Below are 20298 nucleotides of genomic sequence, written 5' to 3'. Positions count from 1 at the left end.
CCCGTCCGCTCCCATCCCGACCCGCGCCGGGTGCCGCCCCACACTTTGGACCCTCCTCGCTTCCCGTCCGCCCCAGGGGAGCGACCGGCGGCGGAGCCGCAGCTTCACCCGGAGGAGGCGGTGGCGGGACGCGAGCCCTGAGGCAGCCGAGCCGCTTCCTCCTCCTCCCTCCTCCTCCTCTTCCTCCCCCCCAAGATGGCGGCGGAGCCCGCGGATCAGTTCTGCGTGGCTGAGGAGCGCAGCGGCCACTGCGCTGTGGTGGACGGCAACTTTCTCTACGTGTGGGGAGGATACGTGGTAAGGCGGCCGGGGGACGCGGGGGAGCCGGCAAGGAGCGGGGGGAGCGGGCTCCGAACGCGGGGAGCGGAGCCCCGGGCGGGGCAGGGGGGGTCCCCCCGCCGCCCCTCAGCCCTCGGCGGGCGCCCGGGGCGGTGGCGCGGGCGCTGATTGGCTGCGGCGGCCGCGCGCCGTTCGAATGGCGGCGGGAGGCGCTGAGGGGACGGCGGGGATGGCGCTGAGGGGACGGCGGGGATGGCGCTGAGGGGACGGCTCCGATCGCCTCATCCCGCCAGCCTTTCCCTGCGCGGGCAGCCCGCGATCAGCACCCTCCTCCTGCCCCGTTTGCAGCCGCCTCCGTCACGGAGCACGTGTGGGGAAGGGCTGGTGGAGCCGGTTCGCTCCCGTCCCTTTGCAGCGCCCTTCGTTCCTCAGCACGCAGAGCGCGTCTCCTTTCAAGCCTCAACGGCTGTAATTTGTAGCTCAGTTTTTCCAGGGTGTAATTCATGTTCTCGCTGCCGAGTCCCCGCGTTTTTTTATTTATTAGCAGTTGTGTGGTGCTTACAGTCTGTTTTCCTCCCGTAGAAAGCTCTGCTGTCACCTCGAAAACAAGCTGGTGGCGGGCTAAAACCCGCTTTTTTTTTTTTTTTTTTTTTTAATTTATTTTTACTTGTTTTTCATAAAAAGAACACTTCTGGTTCTGTCATAAGTAAGTCCTTGTGACTTTTAACTCTGTGGAGTGCTAAGAATGATACCACATTAAATGCATCCTCTTAGTTTTACCTGTTATTTTTCTGTTTATATTTATCTTAATCTTGTCTGTCTGTGCACGTTTGCCATAAAATTGAAAATACCCGTGCTTGGTGTAGTTCCTGGTCTTGATCATGTGAAAACTGTTATTTCTATAAAGATATTTCATATTCTTTCTACACTTTTCATGGTCTGAGGTAACTTTAAAATGTTCAAAGCCTGTCCTTCCACACTCAAAGAAAGAACTCTAGTGGGAGACTCCTGGATTTTAAACTCCATAATATTCTGTATTACTAAATATCCCCTAAATCACTGGTAATCTTTAGTAGTTTTTGTGCTCTGGTCTTTGAAACTGAGGTTGAACTAATGAGCACAATGTTTTCAAAGGTTTTCTGATAAAAAATTGTGCATTTGTGGCACATTCAAAACACAAAACTTATATGAAGTTTAGCAGATAAACTTTGCAAGTGTTCTTAGTAGTTTTACGTATTTATCTGTTGAAAACATTATGAAAATTGTTGCTCTGTGAGCAGCCCTTGACACAAATAAATCATTTTTCACGTGTTGCTGGTGGACTCCTGCCCAACAAACTTTATTTTTGGCGTCAGTCTGTTTGCTCAGAGCTGGTTCTGCAGCAAGTGTTTGACCTCTGACATATCCAGATTGAATTGAGTCAACTTGTGCACGTTGCAGAAGATGCCAGGAGTGTGTAACAGAGGTACCTGGCAGAATAAATGTACCAAAAATACGATGTACCTGCCTGTTTGGCACCTTTCAGAGTGAGAAAGTCATCATAAAGCTTTTGAAGTCATCAATATCAGTAACTGAGTTGTCACTAATTAAATTTCAGTTTTGTATTTAATTTCTTCACATTAATTTAATTTTGAGCCAGTTTTTATTTATTTACTGACTCTGGCTGCTTACTCACTGCCAGGCTTTAATTTCTTTCTAGTGCCAAGGCAGTAATTAATGGTGTAGTTGTTACTCAGCATGAGTTCTGCATTTTTTTGGGCTTCCTCTCAGTTTGTTGTTTTTCCTCATCATTATTTCCCAAATTATTTTTCTTTCTTTATGCACTCTGTTCAGGAGTCTTCATAAATCTTTTTTCTACAGAAGAATTAAGTTTCTCCTTTATATTTGACATCTTGGTCTTTCAAGTTACAGCTGCAATTAACTTTTTGTGGTTTCAGTCTGCTTCTTATATCCTATTTTTTTATTCTACGTTTTCTCCATTTTCTATATTTTTTGTTCTACATTTCTACATTCTAAATTCTCAATTTTTTATTCTACATTCTATGCCAATGGAAACAGCTCCTGATTAAAAGTATCTAAAATGAATTTTAATTCAGGAGCTCAAGTCTGGTTGATGTTGTTACACATCTTTTTTTAGCAAAATGTTAAGTTGGTCAATCTGTGCCTTTGTTGAGCGGTCCTGAGGAGGAATGAAGTTGTTTATTTTTAAAATAAATGAGTTTTATAATCAGAGCAGTAACACTGGGGTGTGACTTCTGCTCTGGTGGCTGATTTCCTTAAGATCATTCAGCGTTGCTAAGTAACATAGCTTGGCATTTCATGTGCAAACACAAAAAGCAGAACTGGTTTAACATTTGCACGTTCCCCTTTCAGTGCATTGAAGAAAATGAAGTTTATCTGCCCAGCGATGAGCTCTGGATCTATGACATGGACAGTGGGCTATGGCAAGTGGCACCATTTCTATTGAGTTATTACCTAAAGCTGATTTTTGTCACTGATCTGCAGGGAAAAGGCTTCAGGGACCTTGGTCATGTTAAATAGCAGGTGTTTAATGTAAACATTGAAGGACAGACCTGTGCTGGCAAATTAACTCCAGGAAACACAATCCTTGCTGAAATCTAATTATTGTGTGCAAGGAAATGTTGGAAATTATTTGCTCCAGGCTCTGTTAACACAGGTGCATTTACTTGGCAGTTTAGTTTGGCTTAGTTTTTTTATATTAACTTTCAAGTTAGAACAGTTAAACGCTGGCTACTTGGGCTCTTGATGTAGTTACAGTTATATATTTATTATTTTTGGTATAAATTCCATACACACTGCAACTCAAAAATAACTCAGAACTTCCCTTTTTTCTCTTTCCTTCCACTTTCTTTTTTCCTCCCATTTTTCTTTCTTTCTTCCCCCTCTTTTTGTTACCTTCTTCCTCCCCTTTTCGTTTCCTTTCCTTTCCCCTCTTTTTCAGGCCTCTCTCCCCCCCCTCCTTTTTCCCCCTTTCCTCTCCTGCCCTTTCTTCCCTTTCACCCCATTCTTTTGCCCCATATTTTTCCCCTTTCACCCCTCTCTTTTCCCTGTTTTCTCCCCATTTCTTTCCCCCTACAGACCATGATTTTCTGCCCCTTTCCTGTGGGGCAGGGTTGCCCAAAGCCCCTTCACCCTCCCTTGGTTTCCCTGCTGTCCCAGCCCAGCAGTTTGTGCTCCAGGGAACAGGGATCAGGAAAGTGATCTGGGTTAAACAGAACATTTTTCTCAGGGTTATATTTATCCAGGATCTGCTCCTGACCTGGCTGAGCTCTCAGCACAGTTTCACATCTGCAGGGCACAGCAGGAGCCTCAGTTTTCCATTTCTGACATCCCAGCAATGCCAGATTCTCATTTCAGGAATTCCTGGAGTTAATAGTATTTCCAGTTTTTGAATAATCAGTGATTCAGCTCTACTAAAGCTCTTCTAATGTGAATTTCACCTCAAGATCAAAATCAAGATACTTCATAAACACACAATATCCACATGGAAGTTCTCTTCCACCACAGGAGCCAAACTTCACCTGTAGCTCCTAATCCTAGTTATGGCCCAAACCATATTTTCACCTTTTAAATGTAAAAATTTAGACTAAATCTGTTTGGGATTGTTCCATTTGGGCAGATTTGAAGTGGCCTAATGTATTTTTTTTAAATTGCAGGACAATGCACCTGATGGAAGGGGAGTTACCCACCTCCATGTCAGGCAGCTGTGGGGCCAGCATCAATGGGAAGCTGTACATTTTTGGGGGATTTGATGATAAAGGATACAGCAATCGGGTATTGTTATATTTTTTTTTTCCCATAAAATTGTGTTTTACTAAGTACTAATACTAACAGCCCTTGCTGTTTATCTGTATTTGTATTTGAATGAAAGAGAAATTTGAGGAAAAGCTTTCTTTTCCTAAAACTTTCTATATTTATGCCAGTGCTTTCCCAAGTGGTTTTTAAAAGTATTTTGACAGCCTTAATTGAGACTAATCTCTGAATATCACTTTTATTTTTGTTCTTTGATACCAATTCACTGCTGTAAATAACCAGGTAATAGTTAAGGTTAAAATAGAGCTACCAGCTTTCCTTGTAACTGAAAACAGAATTAACAAAATAGATTAAATCAGTTGTTTTATCATTTAATATAAATAAAGTCAGAGTTGACTCCTGACTAGAAAATCAGTGAAATGGAGCCTCTTGTGAAACTTTCTGCCAATTCTTCCACTTGAACTTTGTTTTTGTGGTGTATTTGCCATTGTAAACTCACTGCCAGATCCTCTTTAACTTCCAGGCTTCTGGGGGTGGTGGGTTGTTTTTTTTCTGGTGGTGATTTGTGGTTCATGCTGAAAACATTGTCATTTTTTTGTTCTCCTTTCAAGCTGTATTACGTCAATTTGAGAACAAAAACCGGAACCTACAGGTGGAAAAAAATCACAAATTTTAAAGGTCAACCTCCCACACCTCGTGACAAACTTTCCTGCTGGGTGTACAAAAACAGGTAACACATGAAAAATACTTAAATCTGTGTTGATTGCAGAGAGAAAGTGTTAAGTGAAGAGAACTCAGGTTTGGGATGGAGGAAACTCTGATTTTTAGCTTGACTTGCTGCGGGATTTTATAACAACTTTGTACCAGAGTTTCCTCATGTGTGAGCTGAACTAATGGTAAATAAAACCCCACTTCAGGAGAGGAATGAGGTGTTTAGGCAAAGTTTATGGAATGTTTTTTACTTTAGAAAGCTTTTATGCATCTCTTATATGATTTTAGCACATTAAAAACAGTATAAAAATTTCTTTCTCTCTTCCATTCATTATTTTAAGCATTAAATCCATTTAGTATATTTCCAAGGATTTTAACAGCTGGCAGTTGCAAAGGCATTTCAGTGATTATCTTTATCTTGCAAGGACTGACATTTGTGTTGGAAAAGTGACTAAGTGTGTTTAAAAAACAGACTTGGCTAAACAGATATCCTCCAGATTTTGTGTTTATTATGGAAAATGTCTGGATAATGAGGCAGAAGTGATCAGAAGCAGGTGCCCTGTCAGTGATTTATTATTAAATCTGTTACAAACAAGTCAGAATGTGATTGATGGTGAACATTATCAGATGGAAATGATTTATCTCTTTCTGGACTCCACAGCTAAAGAGGTTTTGCATAAGCTCTGCAATGCCCCTGGGTGCCAGATCTTGGTTTTGTAATTCTAATTTACCTGCAAGAGATAGGAAAATACAGATATTTGAACAACTCCCTAGCTGTTAACACAAGGCTATTCAAAACGAAATGCAATTATTCAGGGTTTTGTGTCATCTGCATGCTGAGAAAATTACCAAATTTTAGATGATAGAATGGAACTTTTTGGTGTAAAAAAGATGATTTATGAATGGCCCTTTCCTGGGTGGAATGTTGGGCTGGGAGGTGTATGAGGATTTGCAGTGGGAGATTGAGCAGTGCTTGGTTGAAAATTTTATTTTAAGCCAAAAAGAGACTTTTTGTGCCGTGTGGGACAAACCTTGGGAACATTTCTTGCCAGAAGTTGGACACAGAAGGCCAAAAAACACAGCAGGAGTGCAGGAACTTCACTAGGAAAGGAGGCATTTCACTGTCCTGGCTGTTATTTCTCATTTTTGCCTGGAAACAGCACTAATAATAAACTTCTGGAGAGAGGAACAGAGACTTTGAGATGTCTTGAATAATTTCCTTGTGTGGGTTTCAGTCAGGTTTGTTGAGGGTGTGGCTGTGACCTTCACCTTGCTTGGGTTTGCATCATCAAGTGCAACACAAAATATTCTCATTGTTTATATTACTACTAGTGCAGCAGTAACCCAAAATATTCATTATTACAGCTTATTCATTTTAATCTTATTTCCAAAACAGCTCAGTGAAGTGGTTTTGTTGTTTCAGGTTAATTTATTTTGGAGGTTATGGCTGCAGGAAGCACAATGAGCTCGATGATTGTTTCGATGTCCACGATGCATTTTGGGTAAGAGATTTGTCCCCATTCCCACTGATTTGTGCTTTCTGATTTGGAAAAAAAAAAAAAAGATCCTTTTTATCATCCTTGATGAGCATGAAAAAGTGGTTTCTTTTTTATTTATAGCATCAGCAGAAATGCAAATTTGGGAACTTTTTAAGGTTTGAAATTTCAGATATTGCACGCTGGGAGTGGTGGTTCTTCCACATATTCCACGTGCTTGGAGTGCAATGAATTAAATTCTGTCAAAGCAGGAAAAAGGCAGGATTTTAATCTGAAAGCATATTTTAAAGCTGAAACTCCCAGAAAAAATTATGATTTATTTATTTGAAGTAACATTAGGGAATTCAGAGCTTCCCAAGTCTAACTGACAACTACTCTGAGTAAATTTATTGAATTTATTCTTCAGAAAGATACCTGGATAATCAACTTTCCTACAGTAATTTCTTACAATTAATAGAAAGATGACTGATCAGAGTATTAACAGGAAGCTCCTGACATCAAATATTAAAGACTGACACACAAGAATTGTTTTTTTTTGCAATCTATTTATTTCTCAGTGTGTTACAATAAAATTTAGAAGGTGAAATTTGCTGCAGTGTCTGTTGTTGGGGCCCAAAGCCAATTTTCAGGTGTCACCAGCCTGAACATCCCTGGGTGCTGCTGACCTTCAACTGAATGCAAGCTGCTGCAGCATTCTTAAAAATATCACCACATCTTTTAATGAATTTGCCTGTTTTTGTGTATTTTTTGTTTGGACAGGTCCCTTGCAGGTTTGTATTCTTCAAAAAGTAGAAATAATTTTAAAATGAAACACAATTTTTAAAAAATTTCTTCTTTTTTTAGGAAGGACAGATATTCTGGGGATGGCACAATGATGTTCATGTTTTTGATACAACCACACAGACTTGGTCTCAGCCAACAATTCGAGTGAGTGGCTTTTAGTCTCACATCTTGACACAAATGGGATTTTAATGAGTTTGGAATAATTATTGTGCAATGGAAATTTGGGACACCTTCCACTGTCCCAGGCTGCTCCAGCCCCAATGTCCAGCCTGGCCTTGGGCACTGCCAGGGATCCAGGGGCAGCCACAGCAAATCTGGGAATTCCAGCCCAGCCCTTCCCCACCCTCCCAGCCAGGAATTCCTGCCCAATATCCAACCTAAATCTTCCCTTTTCCAATTTGAAGCCATTCCCTGGGTCCTGTCCCTCCATCCCTTGTCCCCAGTCCCTCTCCAGCTCTCCTGGAGCCCCTTCAGGCCCTGCAAGGGGCTCTGAGCTCTCCCTGGATCCTTCTCCTCTCCAGGGGAACATTCCCAGTTTTCCCAGCCTGGCTCCAGAGCAGAGCCCTTTGGAAAACTGTATCCATGTATAATTAACATGGATGACCTGTCACAGATAACAGGAGAGCTCTGCCTTACTGAGATGAAAATATTCTCTAAAGTTCATAAAATCCAGGTGAATTTGTGTGAGAACTCAGCAAAGTTGTATATTTTAAGGACTGTCTGGCAGCATTTTATGGTCTTTACAAGATAACTCTAAAATCCCTATAAAACCAAATGCAAAATCTAAAATGACCATTGCAAATTAAAAGCCAGTTTTGCCACCTTTAGTTCTGATTTACCCAGGGAGGATTTTTTAGCACATGGATTTAACATCAGATTTTAAGGTGTGATTTCCAGAGGTTTTCATAGCGGTTCCTGATGATTTGTAGATCAGAAAATAAAACTGTCCAGGAGATTTTCTGGAGTTCTGAAGGATTATTTTGGTTCTTTCAGGGTGGAGATCCACCTCAGCCTCGAGCAGCTCACACATGTGCTGTGCTGGGAAATAAAGGTTACATCTTTGGAGGACGAGTGCTGGTAATTCAATATTTTCTTGGCAATCACATTATTTTCCTGGCAGTTTTTTTGGGTTTTTTTTGGTCATTTTGTAGTAGGGAAAAAAAATCCCAAATGTCTTTGGCCTAACCTGGATGTTCAGGGCTCTGAATTCAGGATGCTGCTTGTCATCACCCTCTACAAAAAGAAGAATATTTCTGTCTGTAATGTTCATGATTGTCCCAAAAAAGGTAAAACACAGACGACTGTATGGTAAATAACAGATTTAAGTTGGCTTTATGATTGAATTTTGCCATTTTTTTGCACAGAAGTGTCTGAAATGCAGATGTCTGGAAGAGGTGATAGACAAAAGGATACAATCTGTGCATACAGAATTTAGGCTTGGATTGTGGCTGTGTAATTTTAACTCTTCCTGACTCTTTTAACTTGAAAAAGCCATAGGCACCACCCCCCTGATTATCTGTACCTAAAATCCATGAAGCCACACTCAAACCTCCCAGCAACAGTTGGGATTTCTCCAGTGCTAATTAAAGGAGATTTTCCACTCAGTTCCTCTCTGCTGAAGCACTGATGTAAGAAACAGATCCTGTAAGGCAAGTTAAAAACCTCCCCATTTCAGCGACTGTGCACTCTTGTGTTTTATTTTTAATTGAAGTTTTTAGCTCTTTTCACTACAGCTGATTTAGAACCTTTAATCCTACTCAGCTAGAGGATGAGCCTGGATGTTTTCTGTCTCCAAAAAGTGACAGTGAAGAAGCTTCTGAGAGCTCCCAGTGCCGTGTTCCTGTAGTTCTGGTCTAAAAAAGAGAAGGAATTAGTTTGGGAATGAACATATTCCAGCTCCACCTTGGAAAGCTGCCACAGCCTCACCCCTTTATTCCCAAATCCTGGCAAACAAAGAAGTGTAAAGCTGCACTTTGTTCCCCATTCCCTGATTTTCCTGCTGGAACATTCCTTTGGCAAATCTGCACTCCTTCCACTCCTGCTGCTCAGACCAGGCAGGGGCAGAGTGACCACACCATGTCCACCCACTTCCCATTCTCAATTGCCTCCCACACCTGCAGGAAGTTTTTATTTAAGTGCCTTTCCAGAGCAAACAGAAAAGAAAATAATTAAAATTGATCCTGTTTGTTCTTGCCATTATGTGACCTTTGATTCAGGATCTCTGGAATTGTTGCTCAAACCCGAGAGAGCTGCACTCAGCGCCTCCCAGAGCTGTAGGTTTGGACAAACTGGGTTTGCAAATAACTGAAGGAAATGAAGAGATTTTAGAAGAGATTGGAAAATCAGGGTTATCCATGCCCTGAGTGAGCCCTGTGCCTCGGCCCTGTGTGCTCACAACTGAACCCTTGCTGACCACAGCCAAGTCCTGCTCCTCCCTCAGGGAGCTGAGAAGGGAAAAACCCCAAAGTGGAGATGTGAAGGTCCCTGGGATGATTTGGTCCTGCCCTGACAGTTAGTCCTGAACACCTCCAAAACCTCCTTCCCCCAGGGCTCAGTGAGGGCTCTGTGCTCTTGAACTGCTCTGTAGCTCCAGCTGGGGTTTCGTGCAGCCTCTGCCAGAGAAATTGTGATTTAGCTGGGGCTCCCCTGTCATTCCTCCACTGCCCTCAGAGGATTTGCCCTCAGGCTTCTGTTTAACTCTGTTTGACTACAGCATTCTGATCTCAAAAGGTTTTTCTCTTCAGCTTCCTTAAAAACTTGATAAATTTCAGTGAAACCACTTGGGAACCCGTGTCAGAAGAGTGAGATTGTGGAAAGCTGTGTTTAATTCTGTAGGAGAGCAGCAAGTGTAATTTTCACCTTGGTGATTATTATTGATCCATTTTCTATCCTAGAAATAAATGGAAGGAAACATTAAAAAGGTGAGGGCACATTCAGTGGGGCTTGAGGAATTAATGTAAGTAATGAAAAGAAAAAGCTAAAGACAGCAGAAAAACACTAAATTTCCTGACACCAGCAATAATTCCTCCCCAAAGGATGAAGTTTTGCTTTTCTCCAGAAATTAAGGAGCAAACACGGGGTTGCTCTGCTCCTCCTTCTCCTTCTAGTTCACCATAATACAAATCTTCCCAGGGAAAAGGCTCTGCAAGGAACCAGAAAGGGCCAGGAAGTGTCATGAGGCTTCTCCTATTCATCTTTCTGGGAGGAAAGGGCACCTTTTTCCAAACTTGGAGCTAGAACTGGTAAAAGAAGATGATGATGGTGATGATGATGATGAGAATCAGTTGTACCAGGAGTCATTTGAAAACAGGCTCAGAAGTGTTATGTGGACTCAGTTCCTTCAGGTAAGCCCCTGGAAAAACAGAAATGGGAGAAAGTGGGAAGGAAGGAGAGTTAGTCCAGAAGTTGATGCGAGTCTTATGTTTGATTTAAGTGGAAAAATTTCATGTTGAGAATGAAGTAAATAAACCAAAGCCGTTGCAGCAGCTCCTCACACATCTGGTGCCTTAATGTAAGCATGTTTATATTTCCTGTCACCCCTCCTGTCAGCAAAGCTTAGAAGATCCGCGGAGCTGCAGTCCTTCTCTTGGCAAAGCTTGGAGCTGGAATAGCTTTTGTTTGTAAATTCAGGAGGAAAAGCTGCAGAATTCCCTGTCCCAGCAGGGAGCTGGGAATAATGTCACCCTTAAAGCCTTTCATGGTGCTAATCCTGAGACAAAGCAGGTCCTGCTTAACCACAGGGCTGCAAAGAAATGAACTTGCCAGAGATAAGCAGAGTGTCTCAGGAGGAGCTCCAAGGGAAATGCCAGCCCTTTTAGGAGGCTTGGTGCTCTTAAGCCAATTAAAAATCATTTTAGGATTGGCATTAGAATGATGAAATAGAGCAGGAAACAGAAATCCATCAGAACCTGCAGGAGAGCTGTGTGGCGAGTGATGGTCCTGTAAACCTGTAAGGTTCCAGCTTCCCAAAAAAGGGTTGGGTAGAAAGGTGCTTTTATTTGTTAAAGGCCTGGATCTTGGACAGCTGGTGGTGTTTTGAATTCAAAATGAGGTTGCTGTAATTTTGCATCTGTCCAGCTGTTGAATCATGAGAATGCAAAGATTATAACACATTGATTTCCCAGGGAGCAGGAAACAGAACTTCTCCATCTTCTGCCTAGGAAAGGAAAGTCAGCGAGGAGGTCTTGAACAGCATCCTTTGGAAACCTTAATTTTCAACATAACAACAACTTTCTTTGATAGATACCCTTCATATCAAATTGTATTACTCCAACATGATTGAATATTTTCAGTTGTAGAGGCCAGGATGTTGGGTTTGCCCCAAATGTACAGAAGATCCCAGCTGCATTTTGCATTCTGCTTGGGTGATTTGTTCCCCTCACCCCCTTCAAAGCCACCAGAAGGAGCAGGAAGCTGGATAGAATTGTCCTGGAAGACAGATTGTTCCCCTGGCTGTCAGCTGGACCACACTTGGTTGGTTTTGATCACCCTCTTGAGGGATAAAATGGCTCAGGCAATGCCCCAAACCCTCACAATCCGGTTGTCTTTATCAAATGCTGCTTCCCATTCCCTTCCCAGGACAGCAGGGTTAGCAGTGCTTGGCAGAGGAGGTTGTAGCATTCCTGAAAACTTTGCTATTCCCTGAAATCCCTGAGAGACTTCCCAGGGCTCTGCTGGACAGCTCTGGAAGTCCCTCAGCCTCACTGCTAGGGGTACAAGCACTCCTTTCAGCCTAGTTCTGCCTCAGAGGATCTGCAAGCTGGAGAAAGGCTTTTGCTAATAGATCTATGGACTTCCCAGGGAGAAAAGGAGTTGGAAGGTAAGGCAAGAAACATTTCCCTACTTCCCAGGTGGTTTTTGTAGTTCCCAGGGGAATCACAGCTCCCAGTCAAGCAAAGAAATCCTTTCATCACCTTTTCCACCACCCCCAAGGCAGTCAGACTTCCTTCATCTCAAATCCCAGGCAGATAAGTAAGTGGAAAGATCTCCCATTTTATTTTATGGCAAATGCTAAAGGGTTCTAAAACCTTGCTGGTGGTCACTTTGTGAAAGGAAAAGAGGGAAAAGCGCAAATGAAGGACTTTTTTCTGGGAATATACAGAGTACAGCACTACCAGGATACTCCAAGGAATAGTGACCAGACAGGAGGATACAAACTTCTGATCCCAGTGTCAAGGAAAATAACACCAGGCAACCGTAGGAGAGTAAAACACCTTCTGCATTCCCCTGCCAGGAGTTCTGTGGATGGAAGTTAAAAACATTTGCAGGAACTGGATAAATACCACAAAGCTCTTCACTTTTAGAAGCTAAAATTGGCCCCATAGTGCTGTTGCATGACTGGAAATATTTCTGCCAGGCACTTTTCATGAGAGTTGCATGGTTTTTATGAGGAGAAAAGCTTCTCATCTGCCACAAAAATTCAGATTTATATTAAGGCACGTGGGTACAGATTTCTTCAAACCATTGGTACTTGGAATATTCTGTCCCAGGAAGGCCTCACTGAAATGTTTTGTTTATTGTTTGCTTAAAATAACCCGAGTGGGATTTTATTTCTTTGTTTTAGCAAACCAGAATGAATGATTTGCACTGCCTGAATTTAGACACTTGGACGTGGTCTGGAAGGTAAGTTTGCCTTTGTAACACTTAAAACTGAATTTAGAAGATGGAAACATACTGTTAAATAGTTCGAGAGCTATTCCTGCAGCTTTTCACAGAGGAGAATGAGGGTTTGGGGATTTGTAACAGCTGCTGGATTGTGATTTCAATGGAATTGAATTTGAGAGTGGTTACTAAGCTTTTCCTGCTCTGCAGCAGAGCATTGATGGTGCTGTTTAAAGCACAGCGTGGAGTGATTTAACACCATTTATCCATATGGAATTCCAGGTTTTAGGGCTTTTTGAATGCTGAGTTTCTTCTCTGTAGTTGGGCTAATTACAGCACAAATTGGGAAAAGGTCTCTTCTATAAAACACCATGAAATCCTTAAAAAATGAAGGTTTTTTTTCCAAAATTCAAGTTATTTCTATACTGTGATCCAAGAATAGTTCATAAGACTTATCCATGATTTATTATAGTATATATATAAATACTTCTATATTTATGTGCTGGATCTCTGTAAATTTGGAAATCTTCTGTTCAGCTGTTGCAGCACCTCTGCAAAAAGTCTTTGAGAGACTGAACAAAGAGATTTAAGACTAAAAGAAATATTTAAGATATTAGGGAAAAAAAGGAATTTTCACAGTGTCTGCTGCTGTAGGCACCTCACAGGAGATAAAGTGTTTGTATTTATTCAGTATTTATTTCATCTCCTGATCACAAAAGGAGCCAATAAGGATTTATTAATAAATAATAATTTTATTTACTAACCAGTCAAGTTTTTTTTCTTACTCAACTCTACACAGTTTTCTTAAGGAATTGCAAAATATGAACCTGCTAACCCAGGATTATCATCCAGCAGGAGATTGCAAAATTCATTTCAGCTGCCCCTACCTAGAGGTTGCTTTCCCTACCTTGAGCTCTATTAAATTGTCATTCAATATTTGGTTATTTCTGGTACTGGGATCATTTCTCATGCATGAAAATTGAAATTTTATCAATTATCAGTATCTGTTTGATTTTTGTTTTTTAACCATCAAAGCCCAGGCTTTCCCTTAGCCAATTTTAGAAGTCTCTTTTCTTCACTTGGATTCAAACAAATATTGCAACTTGGCCTTGAGTGCCAAATTTAGCAGGGCATTTTTGCAATCCCTGTGTAATTGTCTCTGATAAACTGTTTTTTTGGGGATATCAGGATCTTTACTGTTCACATTCTCAAGCAAACCCAACTAAAATAAAGTCAATTTCAATGCAGCTCAGCTAAAATAGATTTCAAATCTCTATTTTTGAATATGAGATTTTATCAATAATAAACCTCCATCTGTTTTGTACTTAGGAAATCCCCTCTTTACTAATATCTATTTCAAAACCTGGGTGAGCATTTTATGATTTGAAAATCATAAAATGAAAATAGCTTTTGGATCAGAGGTAAAACCACAATCCTTGTGTCATTTAAAATCATTTTCCCTGGAGTGAAGAACCTGTAGCCTCTCAGGATTCATCCAATTTTATATCAGTTAACTGTTTTTGTTTCCCTACATGTACATGGAATTTATTTGGGTATTCAATCTGTTTTTTCACTGGGAAAATACCCAAGGTGCTTCTAGGACAAACTGAAATTTTCTGCCAAATTTATTTTCATCATTGTCTGAAAATTTGGGGTTTTTTTGTTTGTTTGTTTGTTTCACCCAGGATTAATATCAGTGGAGAGAAACCCAGAGATCGCTCCTGGCACACGCTGACCCCCATAGGGGATGACAGACTTTTCCTTTTTGGTGGACTAAGCTCTGATAATGTTCCTCTGAGTAAGTCATTCAGAGTAATAGAATTAATTATAATTCTGTTGTGCATTTCAGGTCACACAAACGGGCTGTGGGATCGTCTATAGGAGTGGCTTTTGTAGAAAAGGCAGCTTGTTTCCATGAAAAAACCTGAAATTAGCAAAAATAATTTTAAGATTAATAATAATTGCACAGATAAATCCACTGGGAGGAGATGATTTTCTCAATTTATCCAAAAGAAAGAGATGAAGGTGTGTTTTAATTCCAGATTTCAGTGCAGTGAGGGTTCTGGGACAACATTAAATTACAAAGAGTGAAAAGATGCAGCTTCATGAAGTGCTGATGTTACTTCTGCCTAAATAAACATGCTCTTAGAGCTGTTTGTGTGACTCAAAAGATAATTTTTTTTCCCAAAAAGCCCATTAATGAGTGTTCTCCCATTGCAGGTGATGGTTGGATCCACAGCATTGCAACAAATGGATGGAAGCAGCTCACCCATCTGCCCAAGAGCAGGCCCAGGTACAGAAACACAAATTATGGGTGCTGAAATGCAATAATTTCTCAAAATGAATCAATTTTTAAATTCTTGAACAGTATTCTTAGTATTTCAGAATATTAATGCAGTGTGGTTGAATAGTTTAACCTTTTTTTTTTTTGCCTTCATACTTCATTTTTAATTTGTGTATTTGATGCTTTTTTGGATGAGATGTTTTTGTGGTGAAGGATCTGAGTGTCCAACCAGTGATCTGGTTCTCTGTAGACAAATTATTGTTATATAAACAAAACCATAAAAAATGGAGGAATTAATAGCCAAGGAGAATAATAAAAGCTCATTAATATTTATACAGTATTAGAAACAGGGGAGGAGAGAACCATGAAAAAGTTGATGCCTCTTTCAGGCTTCAAAAGTGAAATTGATTGTTAACCCAGTGTTTGAAGCATTATCTGTGTTTCTATGTTAAAAAATATTGAACTGATTTGCTGTAGATAATAAGTATTCATATTTTCATTGAATTCATTCCCTGCATTCACCCAGGAACTCCCAGCACAACTTTATATAATTTTTTTTCTGATACAAAAATGTCCAGTTCTGCTCTGCTCCCTGCCTTGTTACTGAAATATCTTCACCTTAATTAATTTTCTTCCTGTTTTAGCCTGTTCTGGGCTGTCTTTTAAAAACAACAGCCACAGCCAAAACAACTTTTCTGCCTTCTTACCCTTCCAATTCCTTCAATCCCAAATAAACTCTGACCTCAGCCTCACCAAGTATTTTTGTTTTACAATCAGTGATCTCTTCACGATATTTAAGGACTGAGGAGTCTTTAAACACAGCGCAGCAGGAGCAGCCAGGGGTCTGTGCTCAGCTCCTGAGTCTCCTGAACCTTCCCTGTGATGGGATTTTTCCTGGAAAAGGCTGGGAAAGGGCTGGGATGTGCTGGGGAGCAGCAGCTCAGTTGGAATCACCTCTGTGCCCTGTTCTGGCTGTGAGGATCAGGGATTCCTGAGCCCCAGCTGGTTCCCAGGCACTTCCAGGGGATTTTGGGATTTGGGTTGTAGGGCTGAGGACTTTTCCTGGACCTAAATCTTTACAGAACTAAAGGACCTCCCCTACTTCAACCAGAACCCAAAATCTCATTGAATTTTTCAGGAATTCACAGAATCTTAGGGTTGGAAGGGGATGGCTTCTGGAATGGTGAATAAAAGGAGCCACACCAAAAGCCTGTCCATACATTGAACTGGTCAAATGTCAAGTGTTTGTACCATAATTTTATTTTCTGCAGGATCTCTACAGCTGGAAAAGCTTTAAATCAGTTCAATTGCTCTTAAAATGCAGAGCAGTGTAATACATCTATGTGTACTTCTTTTAGATATTTCTCTTATTTTGTAATAAAATTCATCAGTGTCTTTTCCTGATGCTTCTGCAATGCCCATTCCCTCCCTAAATTTCATAGAGAATAATTTCCTTCAACCTCCACTTTTAGCAATTTCTAAAAAATTGCCTTCTCAGGTGATCCTGATTTGTCAGAAAATACTGCTCCTCTCTCTGTCCCTCAGTTTCACTTCAGCCAATTCTGTATGCTGGGTTTAAATAGAGAACAAACTGTTTAACTCCTGGATTCCCAATGTTTTCATTCCCATGTAATGCTGTTGCTGTAGCTGGAAGAGCACTGTGTGATTTCAATAACGTGCTTTGTTAGAATGTTTAGGTGATAAGTTAGAGCAGCCCATGGGAGGACAGAAACTCTCAGGCAGTAGGAAAAGCCTCAGGTTGCGAGCTAGGATGTCACCAGAGCCCAGGCAGGAAAGGCTTCCCAGTGTTCTCCGTGACCAAGCCCAGAGTTTCCCTAATGCAGATCAGGGAGAGACAGATCTGTCCACAGGTATGAGGTAGGGAAAAGGTGTGGTACCTCCTAAGGACTGATGTGAAGGGAGAAGGAGAGTGGGGACGTTTATTTTTGCGTGAAACTTCAGTGGTTCTTTTGGTTTTGGTTCAGCAGCTCTAAAGTCCATCAGCAGTGGTGCTAGAGCAGAAAAATCTAATCATGAAAAATCAATCCCACTGCAGGATCTTTCTGCAAGATTATAAAGTCAGGCTTTGCTTTTGTGGGGTCTTTATCATAAAACTTCCTTGGTGTGGTGGAAGTTATTGACTCCCAGAAAGTGATCCCAGGAATCTCTGGGGGAAGGGTAAGACTGGAACAGGATAACTGGAGATCCAAGTGTGTCAACACTGAGAACCACCCCCAGGCTAAAAGCCATGAGAAAATTGTCCTTCTGAACCAAAGAAAGTGGAAAATTGCAAAAGGAAAAGCTTGGCAAAAGCTTGGTTTGTAGAGTTGCTTAAAAATTTTCCACTGTGGTGATAAGTAAGACAAAGTTTATGTGCCCAGAATACAGAAAAGTCAGATAATGACAAAATATATTGGTCTGTATGAAAATAACTCTCATGAGGTGGGGAGTCACGTTGCTCTCTTATTTTGTATTATTAAATAAACAAGTATTTATATAAATAAATATATTTGAAGGTGTTATTTTTTAAACTCTGAATTAATGTCTTGGTCTTGCTGGTAACACACAAGTCCTTGTTTCTCGGGCACTCATTGTGTTTCTGGTTTGATTTCCAGGTTGTGGCACACAGCCTGCCTTGGGCAGGAGGGAGAAGTGATGGTGTTTGGGGGCAGCAAAGATGATTTGCTTTTTATGGACACGGTCAGTAAACTGGAGAAGAAATCCCATCACTGGGATAATTATAAATGATATAAAATCATGGAATGGTTTCAGTTGGGAGGGACCTTAAAGTCCATTTAATTCATCCCTGCCATGGGTAGCACACTTCTCACTATCCCAAGGTGCTCCAAGCATCATCCAGCCTGGCCTTGGACACTTCCAAAGATGGGGAGGCCAAAACCTCTGAGGAAATCAATTAATAAATATATTTTTATATATAAGATTTTAAGTGAAAAAAAAAAAAGGCAAAAAAATTTGGCTCAATTTGCTCAAATTGGTTCCTGAAACCATTACAAATTATACACCACTGAGGAAATTATTATCATTTACACACTACAGATTATAAATGAATTATAATTTACACACCACTGATTCCACTGAAGAATCCCCACCTGATTTCTTGACAGACAGAATAAAAAGGAATTTGTAACTCAGATTCCTTACAAACAGTTGGTCGAGTCTAATATTTCTAAACCATGGTCATAAATGTGACATTAATGGAGAAAACTGCTGAGGTACAGAGTTGTTTGTAATGGTTCTTTCTTTCTCTTGATCAGGGTCAGTGCAGTGACTTGTTGATATTTCAGACTCAGCCTTACTCCCTGCTCAGGTGAGTTGGAGTTACAGAATCCCAGAATGGTTTAGGCTGGGAAGGACCTTAAATCCCAAATCCCACTATCCCAGGTGTTGTTTTGGCCACGCTCTCCTGCAGAAATTGGGTGAAACACCCAATTACCTCCTCAGGAAATACCTGAACCCTTCAATGTGTGATGCTGCTGTGTCATTCCCTGCACGTGCAGCCACAACACCTGTAATTAACACCTGTAATGAATGCACATCACCAGCTTTAATTAGGCTTCATTTGTTAGAGTATAAACTATTTAGTTCAATTATTTCTTCTTCTTTTTTTTTTTTTTTTTTGTTTTGTTTCTATTTCTGTTCCTCAGGCTGTGTCTTGACTACATTGGGAAGAACGCAGCTCTCTTGGAGAAGCAAATTCCCTGCTTGCCATCCAAACTTCTGCAGGAAGTGCTGAAAAAAATCACTTTTTGGGCTGCCATGACCCACAGGCAGGAGAGGAAAGCCGAGACTGAGAGACAGAGCCAGCTCCACTCCACATGAGCCAGGGCAGGGAGCTGCTGGGACACCTCAGAGTGGTTTGTTCATCAGCTTTGCTGCTGTTCCACTGCAGCTCTGTGTTCAGCTGGGTTTCTGAGTGAAGTTTGACAACAAATCCTTTTTATGGGAACCTCTCGTTTCCTGCGTTACAGAAAACTGATACAACTTCATTTCTAGATAATTGTTCACCTCTGCTGTCGTGGTTTTGACCACCCAGCCCTCACAACCTTTTTGTTCTTTTGGAAGGGGACACAATCCATTTCAGCTGGATAAAATATGGTTAAAGTCTAAAAATCCTCCTTGGCCTTATCCCCACCAGCCTTCCCAAAAAGATAAATTCAACTTGGTGTCTTGGGGACATTCACACTTTGTCAGTCTTAAAGGTAACAAATTTTGCAGCAGCACCACCACCAAATGTTGATTCCACCAGGCTCTGACTGAAATCCAACCGTGGAGCCCCACACCTCACACTCCAAATAGGAGAATCCATCAGGGAATTGTGGAGTTTGAAAGAAAAAGCTGCAACCAGCAACATCACCTGGTCTCTCTAGGAAAACCTCAGTTCATCACCTGGTTTTACTTTTTCTGTCATCAGGAAGTCCTTTTGGAAATAAGTTGTATATTGTATTTTGGATGTGCAAAGTTTATATTTCTTTCTTGTTAAAAAAAAAAGAACAACAACAAAGTTGCTTATTTATTGTTTAAAAAAAAAAGCAAATGTAGTACTGGTTATTTTTCTGTTTCAAATATTTAGTTAACAGGAGCACAGTCATTAAAATTTTATAGAGAGTTGAATCAAAAGGCATTTGGACATGTTTTTGATGGTTTTAAAATCTAAACATTAATTATTTGGGAGAAAAGAGGTTTTGGGGGGGAGAAAATTTGTTTCAAAAAGGAAGTTTTGTGACTGGTTATTTTAACAGCCTAATTTTATGTGCTGAACTCCCTCCCCTTCTTTTTGGGGGAGTTCAGATGTCCCCCTGAGCACCGAGATTTGATTTTGGTGGGTTCAGGTGCCCCCCCTAAGGTTTGATTTTGGGGATTTGGGATTGACTTGGTGGATTCAGACACCTCCAAGGTTAATTTTGGGATGGCTGAGTTGCCCCTCCATGGTTAATTTGGGGGTTTCAGATGCCCCCAGTGTGAATTTTGTTGGGTTCAGGTGCCCCCATTCTGAATTTGCGAGGTTCAGAAGCCCCTGAGGTTCATTTTGGGGTTGTTCCAATGCCTCCAGTGGGAATTCTGGGGGGCTTAGGTGCCCCCAAAGTAAATTTTTGGGGTTTTTCAGGTGCTCTGATGGTTACTTTGGGGAGGTTCAAGTGCCCTCATGGTTAGTTTTGCTCCCAGTGTTGACTTTGGGAGGTTCAGATGTCCCCAGTGTAAATTTGGGGTGGTTTTGGGTGCCCTGATGTTAATTTTGGGGTTATTCAGGTGCCCCCAGTGCTAATTTGTGATAGTTCAGATGCTCTCAGTGTTAATTTAGGGGCAGTTTAGGTGCCCTCAGGGTGAGTTTTGGGCGGTTCAGGTGCCCTC

General features: G+C 41.1%; 1 protein-coding gene across 2 annotated transcripts; it reads left to right on the top strand.

Annotated features, from left to right (window-relative positions):
- The first annotated feature begins 53 nt into the window (after positions 1–53).
- KLHDC1 (kelch domain containing 1) lies at positions 54–19560 on the top strand. Of its 2 annotated transcripts, XM_058829296.1 has the most exons (14): positions 54–297; positions 2653–2723; positions 3957–4074; positions 4665–4783; positions 6188–6266; positions 7104–7187; positions 8037–8120; positions 10151–10387; positions 12607–12665; positions 14330–14442; positions 14865–14937; positions 17544–17628; positions 18204–18256; positions 18594–19560. In XM_058829296.1, exons 1-14 carry the CDS (start codon positions 196–198, stop codon positions 18766–18768), a joined length of 1452 nt encoding a protein of 483 aa, XP_058685279.1. In that variant the 5' UTR covers positions 54–195; the 3' UTR covers positions 18769–19560. The 2 variants fall into 2 exon arrangements, with proteins under 2 accessions (XP_058685279.1, XP_058685280.1); XM_058829297.1 differs by lacking the exon at positions 10151–10387.
- The last annotated feature ends 738 nt before the right edge of the window (positions 19561–20298 follow it).

The sequence above is a fragment of the Poecile atricapillus genome, chromosome 1, assembly GCF_030490865.1.
Source record: "Poecile atricapillus isolate bPoeAtr1 chromosome 1, bPoeAtr1.hap1, whole genome shotgun sequence".
Taxonomy (NCBI): domain Eukaryota; kingdom Metazoa; phylum Chordata; class Aves; order Passeriformes; family Paridae; genus Poecile; species Poecile atricapillus.
This window is presented reverse-complemented; position numbering and strand designations above follow the sequence as displayed.